At 34.3% G+C, this 15037-nt stretch overlaps 1 protein-coding gene across 3 annotated transcripts; it reads left to right on the forward strand.

Moving 5' to 3' along the window:
* The first annotated feature begins 754 nt into the window (after positions 1–754).
* On the forward strand, positions 755–8117 carry LOC107631148 (E3 ubiquitin ligase PQT3-like). 3 transcript variants are annotated; one of them, XM_088505056.1, is made up of 15 exons: positions 755–1695; positions 2372–2468; positions 2681–2765; positions 2853–3019; positions 3346–3422; positions 3523–3579; positions 3693–3849; positions 3931–4082; positions 4277–4441; positions 4545–4847; positions 4945–4986; positions 5191–5440; positions 5521–5643; positions 6708–6780; positions 7535–8117. In XM_088505056.1, exons 1-15 carry the CDS (start codon positions 1530–1532, stop codon positions 7841–7843), a joined length of 2223 nt encoding a protein of 740 aa, XP_088361182.1. In that variant the 5' UTR covers positions 755–1529; the 3' UTR covers positions 7844–8117. The 3 variants fall into 3 exon arrangements, with proteins under 3 accessions (XP_088361182.1, XP_088361183.1, XP_088361184.1); XM_088505057.1 differs by having other exon boundaries at positions 7521–7581; XM_088505058.1 differs by lacking the exon at positions 6708–6780 and having other exon boundaries at positions 7535–7661.
* The last annotated feature ends 6920 nt before the right edge of the window (positions 8118–15037 follow it).

The following is a 15037-nucleotide window of genomic DNA, read 5'->3' on the forward strand; positions in this document are numbered from 1 at the left end:
AGATATTTTTTAAATAAATAATTTATTTATTGATATATAGTTTAAAAAATATTTATATTTTTTTATTATTTATATCATTATCATTTCTAATAAAATAAATAATAAAAAAAATATTATACGATCAAATTATTTTTATAACCAAAAATCAATTAAGTATTTTTTTTATATTTCTTTTGTTTCTTCTCTATTAGACCAATTAATTTTATTTAAAATAATAAAATTTATATTACATCAATTTAAATTATTTTTCCATCCATTTTAATTTAAATTATTGTAATAAATAAATAAATAAATTATTGATATATAATTCTTAAAATATTTTAAATTTTAAAAAGATGTGTATTAATAAAATAAAAAATGTGAATATTTCAAAAAATATCTAAACAAATAATTACTTCAATTAATTTATTAAAAAAATTATTATTAACAAAAATTTATCGACCTATATTTATCAAACTATATTAAACTCTTTCTGAAATTTTAATATTTTAAAATAAACATCAAATTTTAATTTTTAATATAATTAAATAATTTTAAAAATAAAATTGTATTTTTGTTTTTCAATACTAATACCAAAAATATTATTGTTTTTGTAATATTAAAAAAATTTTTTAATCTTTCTAAAAAAAATTAATTAAAAAGAGTAAAAGACGTTAGTCCATGCTAGAGCTGAGCGTCAAAAGAACGCGTACCTGAGAACACGGGATAGAAGGGTCTATATATACTATAATAATAAAACAATTTTCTCTATCCTCAAAATCAAGCAACGTGATTTCTCGGCCTTTGTCTCAGAAATCCCCAAAATTTCCATCCCAAATTACTTTTCTTTCATCTCCTTGCATTCGTTCTACACTTGATTATGCTCTTCTCTTTCCACGCCTCAAAGCCAAACATTTCCGAACTCTAGCCCTAACCCTAATTAATCATTCTCCCCTTCTCCTTCAACCGCACGCGGAGTTGTTCGTGATTCTCTCATTCGAGAGTTTCGATCGCAGAGGCTCCGAGTTCGCAGTTTCGCCTCCTTCACGTTCTTCCTGAGTTGGGTCGGTTGTCGAAGCGCGACCGTCGGAAATTGTTGCTGTTCTTCCTGCTATCGATTCGACGATTGCATCGCTCACAGCAGTTTCTGTTTCCACAGAGGGGCTTCGACGGAGATTCTTCTCTTGGATCGTATATTCTGAATGCGTAACGGAATTTTGTGAAGAAGTTCAAGATTCCGCGTTGATTTTTGCTGGCAGAAGAGAATTCTAGTAGTGTTCGTGCTCTCAGCCTCAGCCTCGGCTTGTGGGTTCGATTTGATCGATCTTAACCCTAGTAATTTGCAAGTGGAGGACAAAAACAGAGAAAAGAAGAAAAAAGAAATAGAGCTTTGGATATTGTATTGTACTGTACTACTGTTTGTTTTGTTTTGATTTATTTAATGTCAAGGGCCATTCTAGTTTTGGAATTTCATAGGCCCTTTTAATTCGTTTATTTTTGTTATCATTGATCTTAATCTTTTTTTTTTAAATAGAAAGAATAAATATACGATGGCGGTGTATTATAAATTTAAGAGTACAAGAGATTATGATTCAATTCCCATGGACGGTCCTTTCATCTCTGTTGGAACATTGAAAGAAAAAATATTTGAATCCAAGCATTTAGGGAGGGGTACTGATTTTGATCTCGTGGTAACCAACGCCCAGACCAATGAAGGTTGGTTCTGAGACTTTTTAATTAAAACTATTGAATTCTCATTAAGATAGCTGTTGTTTGGGTGGCGATACCCTGAGTTTGGGGGGTTAATTGTAAAATTAAAATATGGAACTATTGCTTTCGTGGTTAAACTCTCGGTGTTTATCATGTTCCTCTCAAAGTAAACATTTTTGCTAGTCTTGGCTTTCAGGAGTTCATGGTGTTGAAGTTGAGTTTGATGTTTTATTTTCATGCACTGACAGTGTTGTTTTACACTGATGTCCAATAAAAATCAGGGAATTGTTGTGTTGTGATTGACAGTTAAATAGGCAATTCTCATCAATTCTATTGGTTAATAAATATATAAGATTACACTGTCAGTACACGAGAATCACTTTACTATGAAATTCTTGGTTTTTGTAGTGTTTTTTATTTGACTAACATTGGCCTCCACCTCTTCTATTGCAAAAATCAAACGAAAAGACAACGAGAAAATAGGAAATCCTCAAAGTTAAAATGCTTAGAATGTAGGCCAGGGTGTTGAGAATTTGAGTTCCAGTGAGGTTGTAAGCTAGTTGTAGGAATTACAAGCGCCCAAACCTTGAAGGATTTGCAGCATGGTAGTTAATATATATAATTGCCTTGATGAATGGCATATTCAGTGTTTTATAGCTGCTCTGTCTCTTTGGAATTTCAGAATATCTTGATGAAGCAATGCTGATTCCTAAAAATACCTCGGTGTTAATTCGTCGGGTTCCTGGTCGGCCACGTTTACCAATTGTTATTGAACTAGAGTATTATCTCTAACCTTTAATCTTATTACTGTTGTTGGTTTTTGGACTATTGTCATGCATCATGCATGTTGGTTCTTGAAATGGGTAGTCATGGGCTTGCTATTCTCATCTTGATACTTCACGTTGTAGTCAAACAGTTTTCCCAAGAAACTACCCTTTTGATTTGTGAGAAAAATTCTGCGTTGAGTTGCTACTTTCCTTGGCTTTTGCAGGCAAAAAAAGGTGGAAAATACGGCTATGGAAGTCGAACCTGAAAACAGCAGCTTACCAGCTGAAGATGCATCTGCTGTAAAATATGTAAGTCCCTTTTTGCTTTCCATGCGTTTTATTTAATAAACAATTCCACTTCATTCCTATTTTATTTACCTTCTCATAACATGACAGCCAGAAGATTCAGATTGGGATGAATTTGGAAATGATTTGTATGCGATTCCTGATGTACCACCCATTCAATCAAGCAACTTAATTCCTGAAGCTCCTCCAACCAACAAAGCTGATGAAGAAAGTAGGATAAAGGCTTTGATTGATACTCCTGCCTTGGATTGGCAACGGTGAGTATCCACTTTCCTTCAGTTGTCTTTATTCTTGGAATCAGCATAAAAAGGGATGATGACTGTAAATATGAATATGAATTACTAATAAGTAACTTTGTATTCTTTTTCACCTGCAATAATATGGTCAATAATCTCTGGTGGAAGGGATTGCTCATTCTGGAATCAGCACCTGTACTAGAGGAGCAGTTGTTTCTTATTTACCATCATTCCTGCATAAGGATTTCTGCAGAAAATTTCATTTCACATACCAAATGTGCTTTGTTTTGGTGAAATCATTGTCACTCTAGACTTCGCCATATCTAAAGTTTCCTTTTGGCATGCAGTCAAGGATCGGACTTTGGTGCTGGTAGAGGTTTTGGAAGAGGTATGGGTGGACGGATGGGGGGTGGTCGTGGTTTTGGTGAGTCTCCTTTTCCTATTCTATACAAGTTTGAGTCACTGCCTGCTTTGAATACAGATTTTGATATTACTGTTCTAATGCTTATTCACTTACTGAGCAGGGCTGGAGCGGAAAACACCTCCTCAAGGCTATGTATGTCACAGGTGCAAGGTTCCTGGTATTTCCTAGACTCTTATTATTATCAGGGAGAAAAAGGGGCGCTAAATCTGCTTAAATTGTTGGATGGCATTGTCGGTTATGCTTAGCTTACTTATTAAACTTTTTTTGTAGGCCATTTTATTCAGCACTGCCCTACAAACGGTGATCCAAATTATGACATCAAGAGAGTTAAACAACCTACTGGTATTCCGAGATCCATGCTGATGGTGAACCCACAAGGTTCCTATGCTCTACCAAATGGTTCAGTAGCTGTATTGAAGCCAAATGAGTGAGTACATGTTGGTTCTTTGTCTCCATTCTGTCATATGTAGGACTAATATTGTATTTCTCACATAATCCTGCTAAACAGGGCTGCTTTTGAGAAAGAAATAGAAGGTTTACCTTCCGCCACACGTTCTGTTGGGGATCTACCACCTGAGCTCCACTGCCCCTTGTGCAATGATGTGATGAAAGATGCTGTGCTGACAAGCAAGTGCTGTTTTAAAAGCTTTTGTGACAAATGTATGTTTCTTTGTCTTCCTGAAGAAGTCCTGGTTCTTAGAATTTGAGTAAATACTTACGCTTTTAAGCTTATAATTCTTCATTAAGCAAGTAAAGAATGCTTTAGATGATATAATCTCTCCTCAGCATTTCTTCCCAATGTACAAACATCTCAGATGAAGTTTTGTAAATATCATTCTGAAAATTCTTTTCAGGTATTAGGGACTATGTTATCTCCAAGTCCATGTGCATATGTGGTGCAACAAATATTCTTGCAGATGATCTTTTACCAAATAAGACCCTAAGAGATACTATTAATCGTATATTGGAGTCAGGCAATAGCAGTGCTGAAAACGCTGGGAGCACCTTTCAAGTTCAAGGTTATTGAAACTATTTATCATGTGACTCTTACGTGGACTTTATTTGGTTAAAAATTTATTGAAACTAACATGCAAATTGCAATTGTTTTCTCCTCCTTTCTAGATATGGAGTCTGCTCGTTGTCCACAACTGAAGCTTCCATCTCCAACCTCATCGGCTGCATCTAAGGGAGAACCAAAGGTTTCACTTGTTCATGAAGGAATGACACATGTACCGGAAACTGTTGATGATAGAAAAACAGTTTCTGCTCCAGCTCCATTGCAAACATCAGAGCAAGTGAAGCCCAGAATGCCTGATGTAAGTGAAGCTACACATGAGTCGATGAGTGTAAAGGAACCAGCCTCACAAGGGAGTGCTCAGTTGGTTGAGGAGGAAGTCCAGCAAAAAATGGTTCCTGCTGAGGCAGGTAATGTAGATTGCTCATCTCACCCTGTGTAAGACATGTAATAATTTATTTTCTTTGATCACAATCTCATTTGTAGTTTCAACTTTAAACTTTGCAGGAAAGAAGAAAAAAAGGAAGAAAGTCCATTTGCCTGCAAATGGTAAATCTACTCTCCTGCATTCGAATCTATATATTTATGTTCAAATCTGGACATGTATCTGTAACTTTTCCTTTATATTAAACTTTGCAAACCGGATTGCTGCTTGAACATTCGGGGGAGGAGTACAATACAGAGGTCTTTTTTTTTTTTTTACCTCTATTTATGTTATTTGTAACAATGTCAAATTATTTTTATCTCTTGCAGATTTTCAGTGGAAAACCCCACACGACCTTGGGGCTGAGACCTACATGATGCCAATGGGCCCAGCACCTGGTTACAATTCATACTGGAATGGCATGCAACCTTGTATGGAAGGATTTATGGGACCATATGGTGGCCCGATGCAAATGATGGGTTATGGCCTGGGCCCCTTGGACATGCCATTTGCAGGTGGTCTGCTTCATGATCCATTTGGCATGCAGGGTTACATGATGCCTGTTGTTCCACCTCATAGGTATATACCTTTTTTTATTATCAAAATTTGTCTTGCATATTTAGATAATTACTATTTTAGAAAGCTAAATTATTGTTTAGGGATCTTGCTGCTGAGTATGGCATAGGGATGAATGTTCCACCTCCAGTTATGAGTAGAGAGGAGTTTGAAGCTTGGAAAGCTGATCGTTGGAGAAAGCGTGAAAATGAGAAACTGATTGATAGGTAAAACAGAATTACTCCTGGATGGCGATTCATTTTATTTTATATATATATATATATATATATATATATATATATATATAATCAATTGACACCAGTGTCGATCTAAGTAAATATTCATTGTTCAACTTTTTATTCGTGTAATTTTTTAAAAAATCAACGGTTGGATTAGAAACTTATATATTATAGATCATCTTAAAAATATTTTGTCAATCTAAAATCATTTGTTATATCTTTTATGCACTTGAAAATAATGTAATATGTTTGTTCAAAATATACATAGATAAAGAGGTCTTCAATTACATGTTTGTTAATGTTTGATTTTGGTAAAATGTGTTATAGATGATCTTTATTATTTGTTAGTGTGATCCAATAGTTGGATTGAAAAATATATATCCTATAAATAGTTATGAGCGCCACCCAATTTGTCGACTTCTCTAAAAATGATGGAAAAAGAATAGACTCTTTAACAAGAGAAAAAATCTTCTATGATGAATTCAATAATTGTTGGAACTCTTAAAATGAAGGGGAAAAACCGAAGCAATGAAATTCTAAATAGGGCGGAACTTCTGGATAAGGGATTTATGCCATTGGATATATTCCAAAAAATGAATTAGATTATGATCACTGTAATTTTATTTAAACTGACACCTATGTCATCCCATAAATATATATGGAATTTAAACTTAACAGTGAAATGTCTGTTACCACTGAGTTATATCTGTTTTAGACATGATTGCTCGTCTATGTGATCTTTTGCATATTTCTTCTGTATTTTGACTCTGTTTTGTTTACGATTTAACATAATTTTACTTTCTAATAGTTATGATTTGTAGCGGGTACGGCTATCCTTTTTCCGGGGTTAATAAAGGACAAGGGTCGCATGTTAATCTTAGCAAAAGCTTTGGTTTACAAGATAATCTATTCTTTATTGACGTTGTCTAATGAATTTTTTGTTGCCAAATTTTCCAATGTTATTGTGGTTCTTGTTGCTTGTAATTTTATGTGGGTTATTTTCGAGGTATTTCTGTTTTGTTTATCATTGGAGTGTTTCTTTAATGAAATAGGGATTTCTCCAAAGATCGAGATTTTGGTAGGGAAGCGAGCAGTATTGGGGATGTTCCTATGAAATCAAAAACTGTATGTGCTTTTTGTTCTCTTATTTTGCCTTTATTTATCTGTGGACTTGTATGCATCATTTACCTTTCTAGGTTTTTCCCACTAAATTTTGGTAGAAACTTGAACCTTGAGCTTGAACAGTAATTGCTTTAGATGATACCATTCACTGTTTTGGCTTCTTAAATGAGGATAGTAGTCTTAGCAGTTAGTCTTGCTTATTTTACAGAGTACTATTCTTGTTGGTCATAAATGGTTGAGGGAGCAGTGCCCACTCAGAACCATATATCTCTAATCAACAACCACCGGTTGGTTTAAAGTTGATTAAAAGGGAATTGGTATAACTAGATTAGAGTTGCATTGCTGCACTTGGATGGTAACAGTAATGTGATTAAATTTATATGCTCTCTCTGAGTTCAGAGAATCAGAGTCTCTTTAGCGATCATTTATGGACTATTGTTTTTCGATATTCTTTGACCTATGATACCTTTAGATTTATGCCTTTTATCCTGGTTGCAAGGGTTCTGTTGATAATTGTTGTCCACTAATGAGGGCAGGGTATAGTGATTAAAATTTAACATTCCTAATTTTTGTCTATATGGTTTTAATAACTAATATATGGTCTGTACTGCATTATTTATTTTTCGAACATAAAACAAACAAGCTTGGGTCAGTATATTGTTAGTCTGTTTTGTGGCAGTTAAATGTTTTATTTGTAATTCTTGTCATGTCATAGATCTGCCTTTTGAGAGGTAAACTTCTAGTCTATATAATGCAGGGTCTAGAAGTTGTAACAAGGGTAACAAGGATGAGCGTGTCACCTTGCGCGCCAAACAAAAACAAACACAAACTGCTCAAGAGAAAAGCTGACTACCATGTGGATTGGAATCGGGAATGTGAACGTGACCATGATCATGATCGTGACCAGAGGGACCACCGTGATCGAGAAAGAGGCCATCACCACCATCGCCACCACCGGTCAGGATCCTCTTCCCGGATGTCATCTGAACCACCAAAACCTCCTCAACTGCACCATCATCTGCAGCTGCATACCGCAAACAGATGGCCAGTGTTTTCTCCCGCATAAGCTTCCCCGCTGAGGAAGAAATGACCAAGGAGGATCCGAGCTCCCAAGTTCATGACACACTTGCAATACGAAGAGATATTACAGCTGGAAGCGAACCTCGCTCCCTGATGTACTCTTTTTCCTGACTTCATGGTTTTTTCCCAAAAAGGGTTTTCCTGAAGGGGGTTTTAACGAGGCATCACAGCGAGGGCTAAGGGGCAGAAATTTCAATCCCTTAGTAGCAAGAGCACCCTTGTAAAGTCACATTACATTAGTAATAATATTTCTCTTTATATCTCTTTATCTCTTTCTTTAAAATTTCTAGTTATCATTACTACGATACGCACTGATTTAAGCTCGGAAAAGCGCAAAAATCCATTGACCAACCTACATGGTTGGCAAGATAAAATGACGAGGTACAAGTCAGTGTAAATAGGTTATAAAAGTCGATCGTAATGACTTGGAGATGATGTATCTAACGAGTTAAAAGTCGGTTATCCCGAGTAGTATAAAATGCATCGCAAGAATAACTTAAATTACAGTAACGAACAAAATTGAACGTAAGAAATTCAGCCGAAGAAAAACAAAGAGACGCGAAAACCCCTTAAAGGGACCAAGGGTAAGGGCTTTTCATAAAGATCTTGCCAAAACAAAAGGATTACTCAACGAAAAGTTTTTCTCTAATCACGTTAGGCAGTAGAAAAATTATCTAACTCAGATAATTTTCTATCATTTGATGAAAAGTTTTTCTCAAAAAGCTTTATAAAGCTTGAAACAGAAAGAGTTCTTCACAAGTAAATCTAGTACACTAAAAAGCCTTCAAAAAAGTTTTCATCAAAACCAAAAACATCACATGCATAATAAAATGACAACTTTGTTAAAGGTCCTATCCAAAAAGGATCAAACGAAACAAAAATTGTTGTTAAAGATCCTATAAAAAGGACCGAATGTCAAGGAACCACTAGCAAAATATATAAACAAATATAAAGAGTTCATAAAAAGGACCCACAAGTCGAGCCTTTAATAATATCATCACTTGGGACCAAGAAGGGGGTTTGAGTCATCGGCAGGGGAAGAGGTTGGCCCGGCCGCAGAAGTTGGAGGGGTCGGTGGGATCTCTTCGGCATTAGGAGCTGAAATCACCTCGGGAGCTGCGGAAGAAGTCGTCATATCTACCCTAAGGGGAGGGGATTCAATGATGCGTTGCCCCGCTGTCTTCAGTTCGGAATCAGTCTGGGGACGAGGAGGAGAAACTATCTCTCCATTAACGACAACCTTCTCAGGATGAAGAGGGGATAGGTCCAAGTCGGGAGTAATAACTCCGACTTGTTGCTTCAGCATCCTAAACACCTATTCAGTATCCTCAACAATGTAATCCTTCAAGTCCTGGTAACTCTCCCGAAACTGCTCAACCTCCTTTTTCTGGAACCATGATTGGAACCATTTGGAAAATTACAATGATATCCTCTTTCTGAACCAAATGAACCAAGAATGGGGACTTGGTGATAGGAATAAGATATGATTCCATGCTTCTTGGTAATCATAATAGGTATAGCTCTGAGGTTCAAATTTTAAAGAGAAGCTTTTAGATTGATATGGGGGTAATTCCCACTCTTGTAGAGATAATATTTTCATGATTTTATTTTTGAATAAATGGGCTGCTTGGTGTTGGGATCTCTATAATGTGTCAATTCAATAGATCCAGTGTCTACTAATATGAATTCATAGAATTTTTGGATTTTTTGAGGGGTAATAGGAATATAATGGAAAGTATTTGGGAAAATAGTCTTGTATAGAATTTTTCTATCTTTTTTGAACCACTCTTTTTCGATGGTTAATATTATGATAGGATTGGGTTTTTCATATTAAGGAAACTGTTCTTTCAATGGTTGAGTGTTATAGAGGTCTGATGGTTGCAATAATGTGAATTTATTATTAGTAGTAATTAAAGAGCTCTTAGATGGTGATGATGATGATGATGCTTTTACAACCTGTGACATAGTCATAGGTTTTAATGATAATGGTTTTGGTGGTACAGGAGTAATAGGTAATTTTCTTTCTTTTATTTGGTCAAAGGATTGACCATAATCTTCACTGGAGGCTGATTTTTGATCCATTCTTTTCCTGCAAAAATTCTCTAGTAAGAAAGTCAGGGAATGAATTTAGTTCTCCTTTTATATGTTCAATAGTACAATAAAAACATGATAAAATAGTTTGCCATCTTGTAATATTTGTTTTGAAACCAGATTTTTTACATCATTTTTCAAAACACTTGGAGCTGCTTTACAATAAGATCTTATTATAAATGTTTTATTAAATAAATCTTCCTGAAATTTTGAAACACATAATACTATAGCAAGTATTTTTTTCTAACTGTTGCATAATTCTTTTGAGGCTGGTTCCAAATTCCTTAATGGTATTTTACTATTTGCTCTTTTGAGCTATTAGGAGGTATTTGTTTAAGAATTCCTCTATATCCTAATTCTGATGCATCTGTTTCTACAATTAATTTAACCAATGGATCTAGTATAATTATACAGGGTATTTCTTTTATCACATTTTTTATTTTTATTATTATAGAAGTCATTTCTTCTGTCCATGGAGGTGGATTTTTTCTTAGTCTCTTATAAAGAGGTTCGCATGTGACTCTTATTCCAAGTAGAAATTCTGCCATATAATTTAAACATCCCAAAAATCTTTGTAATTGTTTTTTGTTAGTTATTTCATTTGGAAATTTATCTGCAAATTCAATGGCTCTTTTAATAGGTACTATAGTCTCTTGATAGATTTCATATCCTAAAAACCTTACTTTAGTTATAAAAATTTTCATTTTCTTTTTTGATAACACTAATCCTTGTTCTTTTATAATATTCATAAATTTTTTTAGATGATATATATGCTGATTTATTCCTTTTGAGTATACTAATACGTCATCAAGATATACTATAGTAAATTCTATATGCGGGTAAAATATATTATTCATTATTTCTTGGAACTCGCTTGGAGCATTTTTTAATCCTTGGGGCATTACATTCCATTCATAATGTCCAAAGGGTACTATAAAAGCTGTTTTATATCTATCTTCCTCTTTTACCGCAATCTGATAATATCCTGATTTTAAATCAAATTTTGAAAAGATATTTGCTTTATTTAATCTTTTAATTAAATCACTTTTATTTGGTAAGGGATACCTAATCCATTTTAATACTTTCTTAAGAGGCTTATAATTGACAACTAATTTTAGAGCACTTCTTTCTATTTCAGATGCTTTCATCACACAGAAGCCTGTACAGCTCCAGGGTGATTTCGAAGGCCTTATTAGTTCCTTATCTAAATATTCTTGTATTTATTTTTTACAATATTCTAGATACTCTTTATTCATATATATTAATTTTGCCTTTGTTGGTATATCTTTTTCATTAAATCCATCTACATATGATAAAAACACCTCATGTAATTTTCTATGCTGAAAAGCTTTGGGGTTTAGGCTACATAATTCTTTCTTAATTTTTTCTTCAATTGCTTTTATTTTATTTTGTATTTCAGGAGTTTGTAATTGTTCTTCTATTCTTTTGTATATAACTTCTTGATTTAAATAGTTAATTTGTCTTGTTTTTCTTTCTATAACATTAATTTGGATTGGTAGGTGTTGTAAAATTTTCTCTTGGTTTAAATAGTTAAATTTGTTTTGTTTCTTTTTCTATAATATTAACTTGTGTAGATAGATGTTGTAACATATTGAGTTCATGTTGTTTTGATTTAGTGAGAAATTCAAAATGAACAGGATGATTCGAAATGCGTACACAAGTTATTCCGTCGATGTCGAGGTTAAAGGGATATAGTAACATAGTAAAAGGATTTCCTAATATGACTTGATGAGATATATTTCTTGCCAAAAAGAATGTAGTGGCAAAACATACTCAATTTTTACAAATTTTTGCTTTAGATAATTTATAGTCTATAGTCATTCTATCATTTTCTGCTTTTAGAATTTTTTCTGTAGTTTTTTCATAATATTTTGTAGGTATTAACCCTTCTTGTGTGTAATTTACATCAGCTCCTGAATCTACCATAGCTATGAAATCAAATTTTTCTTCTCCTACAATCAAGGTTATCGTAATAAACCACTTTTGGCTTACTAATAAAGTTAGTATATTTATGTAATTTTCTGGACCCATGTTAATATAATTCTCGAGAATTATTATGTTACTAGTCTCTTCTGTTTTACTAACATTATTTTGCAAAGTTTGTTTTTGGATTTTTATTATATTTTCTCCTTCTATTTTTAATAATCTATAGTCCATATTAATATTTTATTGTTTTAATTCTGAAACTTCTCTCTTTAACTTTTTTATCTCCTCTTTAAGAGAATTAAGAGAGACTTCTTCTTGTGGATTTTTAAACCGATTATAGATTTTTTTTATTTTTATTGGTCTTATTTCCTGCTTACTTCTTTTTTTTTTTTTTTAACAAATTCAGCTAATTGGTTTATGAATTCATCTCTTAATGGGATATCTTTTAACCTGTCAATTATTTTTATTAGAGTAGAAGTCTGGTCTCTAGTCAAAATATTTACGGTTTTTTTACAATTTCTACAATTACATAATCCTATTCTTAAACAATTATTCTGCTCATTTTGTTCAATATTTTTTTATGAGCTTTCTTCTTCTGACATAAGGTCTAATTGTTGTATAAAATAATCTTTAATTTTAGAAGAGTCCTCATAAATTGATTCTTCCTCTGATTCTGAATTGATTAATATAGTTGTCAAAGCATGTTTAATTTCTTTATTTTCTATTTTAGTTATTTTCTGCTCTGTTGTACACTTATTAGCATACTATCCTTATTTTTTACATTTCCAACATGTTACTTGTTTTTTCTTATTAGAAGATTTAGGTTTTCCTTTAGGAATTTTATAGAATTTTTTATAATGTTTTTGTTCATAATAAAGATGTTTATCTATATTATATTTAGGTTTTTTATAATTTTTTTTTTAATTTTATGTTGACCACTGGGTGCTTTTTCTGGGGTTATTCCATATTGATAACAAAACGTTCTAAGTTCTCTTTTTTCATGATAGTTTTTTGTTTTATTTTTTGTTGTATCTTGGTATCTGTGTATACTTCTATGCCTGTTTGTACTATTATATTATGCAATTGTCCAAAAGTTAATGAGTTATAGGGAATCTGGTCCCAAACTGTGTTTGTAATTTTTGTAATACTTTTTCAGAGAATAATTTTAGTAAAACTGCTACGAATCTTTCTTTCCAGAAAGGTGCATGTGCATCATCTCTTATCATAACTTTTGACATAAAAACATCTTTATACCATCTATAATCAGACATGGTTGGGCATCTTAAATTCATTAATTGGGTTCCTATCCTATCTTTAAAAGTACTTGGATCTCCTACAAAATTTTTAATAATGGTATATATTAATATGGATGTAGTGTAACACCCTACCATACAGAGTCTTATGCTTAAGTCATAATTCAGAGATGGCAAGGTATTACGACCTCAAACAAAAATTTAGTACGTATAGTAGTATGAATAATTGATTATAACTAGGAGCCTTTGTAGAAAAAGGGGTAAACAAAAATCGTAACTCGAACGCGCAACACTCCGATCGATAACACAACGAGCAAAGGATAAGCTAACGCAAGATCGTATATATAAAGAGTATCAAAAACAGAAATATCAAGACTCAAAATCCGGCGGCGAAGATAACCGGTTCGAGCATAGCAATATATACATATAATAAAATAAGGGAAACCCCAAAGGAAACCCAAAGGGACACAAATACAAAAAACCTATTCTCCAAAAATCCCCTCTAGAAGGAGTCATCACAGTTTGTATTATTTAATGGAGATAAAAGTATCTAAACAAGATATATAACCCAAAATAGATTCCCGATAACAAAGGATCTTCGCTAATCCAGAAGTCTCCAGCATGCCTCAACGAGAAGCCTCGCGTCCTGCATCTGAAAACCACAAAATCCGCATGGGTGAGAACCAGAGGTCCCCAGCACGGTAACAGCTTCCACATATATAATACATAATAATAGAGGAAAGCCGAAGGCAATCCTAGCACTTCCTCCAGATAATATCAAAGCTTATAAACAAGCTAAACCGTAAGTGGCAACTGACTAAAGATTCTTCAGTCTAACTAATACTTCCCTTTCCAATTTCTTCAGACCTCCCAACCACCAGCAGGAGTATAATATAGCAAACACAGTTATATCAGACAAGAGATTTACAAATAGGAACAGATAAGGCATTTAGGCAATTAGCAAGTAATATGCAGTCAAATAGGCAATCTCAAACAATTCATGTAGTATGCTTATGATGCATGCCTGTCCCTAGTGGCTGATGATATCATCTGTCGGTTATAGAGCCAACCCGACAAGTCCTGGTAGCTAGCCATTGGACTGTCCCTCTGTCGTGCATCCCCAACTCGAGTTATACTCATCATAAACTTGATCATAATCATGATCCATATCCATCACCCTTACTGGTGAATATTTATCCATCACCATCACTGGTGAATATTTATGGGGGCGAGCTCATCCGGGCCTTTCACAGTGCCCGGCCACACTTACGACATTGGGTTAACAGAGCTTCGAGTCTCGACCTGGAGCACGTGGTGGCTAGCCACTGATACTACCCAGGGAAACCCTCATCTCCGATGGTGGAAGTGCAAACATTCACAATTCATTCAACAGCATATATGCATTTATACTTAGCCATAATCATGACTCCGCCGTAACACGGCAATAATCTAGCCATCCAGCTCACGGTTAAATCCATAACCAGCCAATTCATTAACAATTACGGCCCTTCGGCCCATGGCACAACAAGCACTTCCATCGCCATCCTCCGCATCTCACATAATCATCTTTGATCCTCAATGATCATTCATTTTTCCCCTTGCTTCACTCGCAAGTTACCACATTCACTAGCCCTTTTTCTCATGCTAGGCATATCATAATGATTTAAGACATACGTGGTGAGATCGGAGGCTTAGAAGTATGAAATTTGGCTTTTAAAACTCAAAAATCAACTTTGGGATGAAAACAGGTTCACGCGTACGCGCACTCCACGCGCACGCGTGGATGGCCTTAAAACTTCATCGACGCGCAAGCGTCATACGCGCGAACGCGTGGATTGAAAATTAGCCAAACGACGCGCAAGCGTCAGCCACGCGTACGCGTGGGTGCT

The sequence above is a fragment of the Arachis ipaensis genome, chromosome B2, assembly GCF_059453495.1.
Source record: "Arachis ipaensis isolate K30076 ecotype BB chromosome B2, ASM5945349v1, whole genome shotgun sequence".
NCBI lineage: Eukaryota > Viridiplantae > Streptophyta > Magnoliopsida > Fabales > Fabaceae > Arachis > Arachis ipaensis.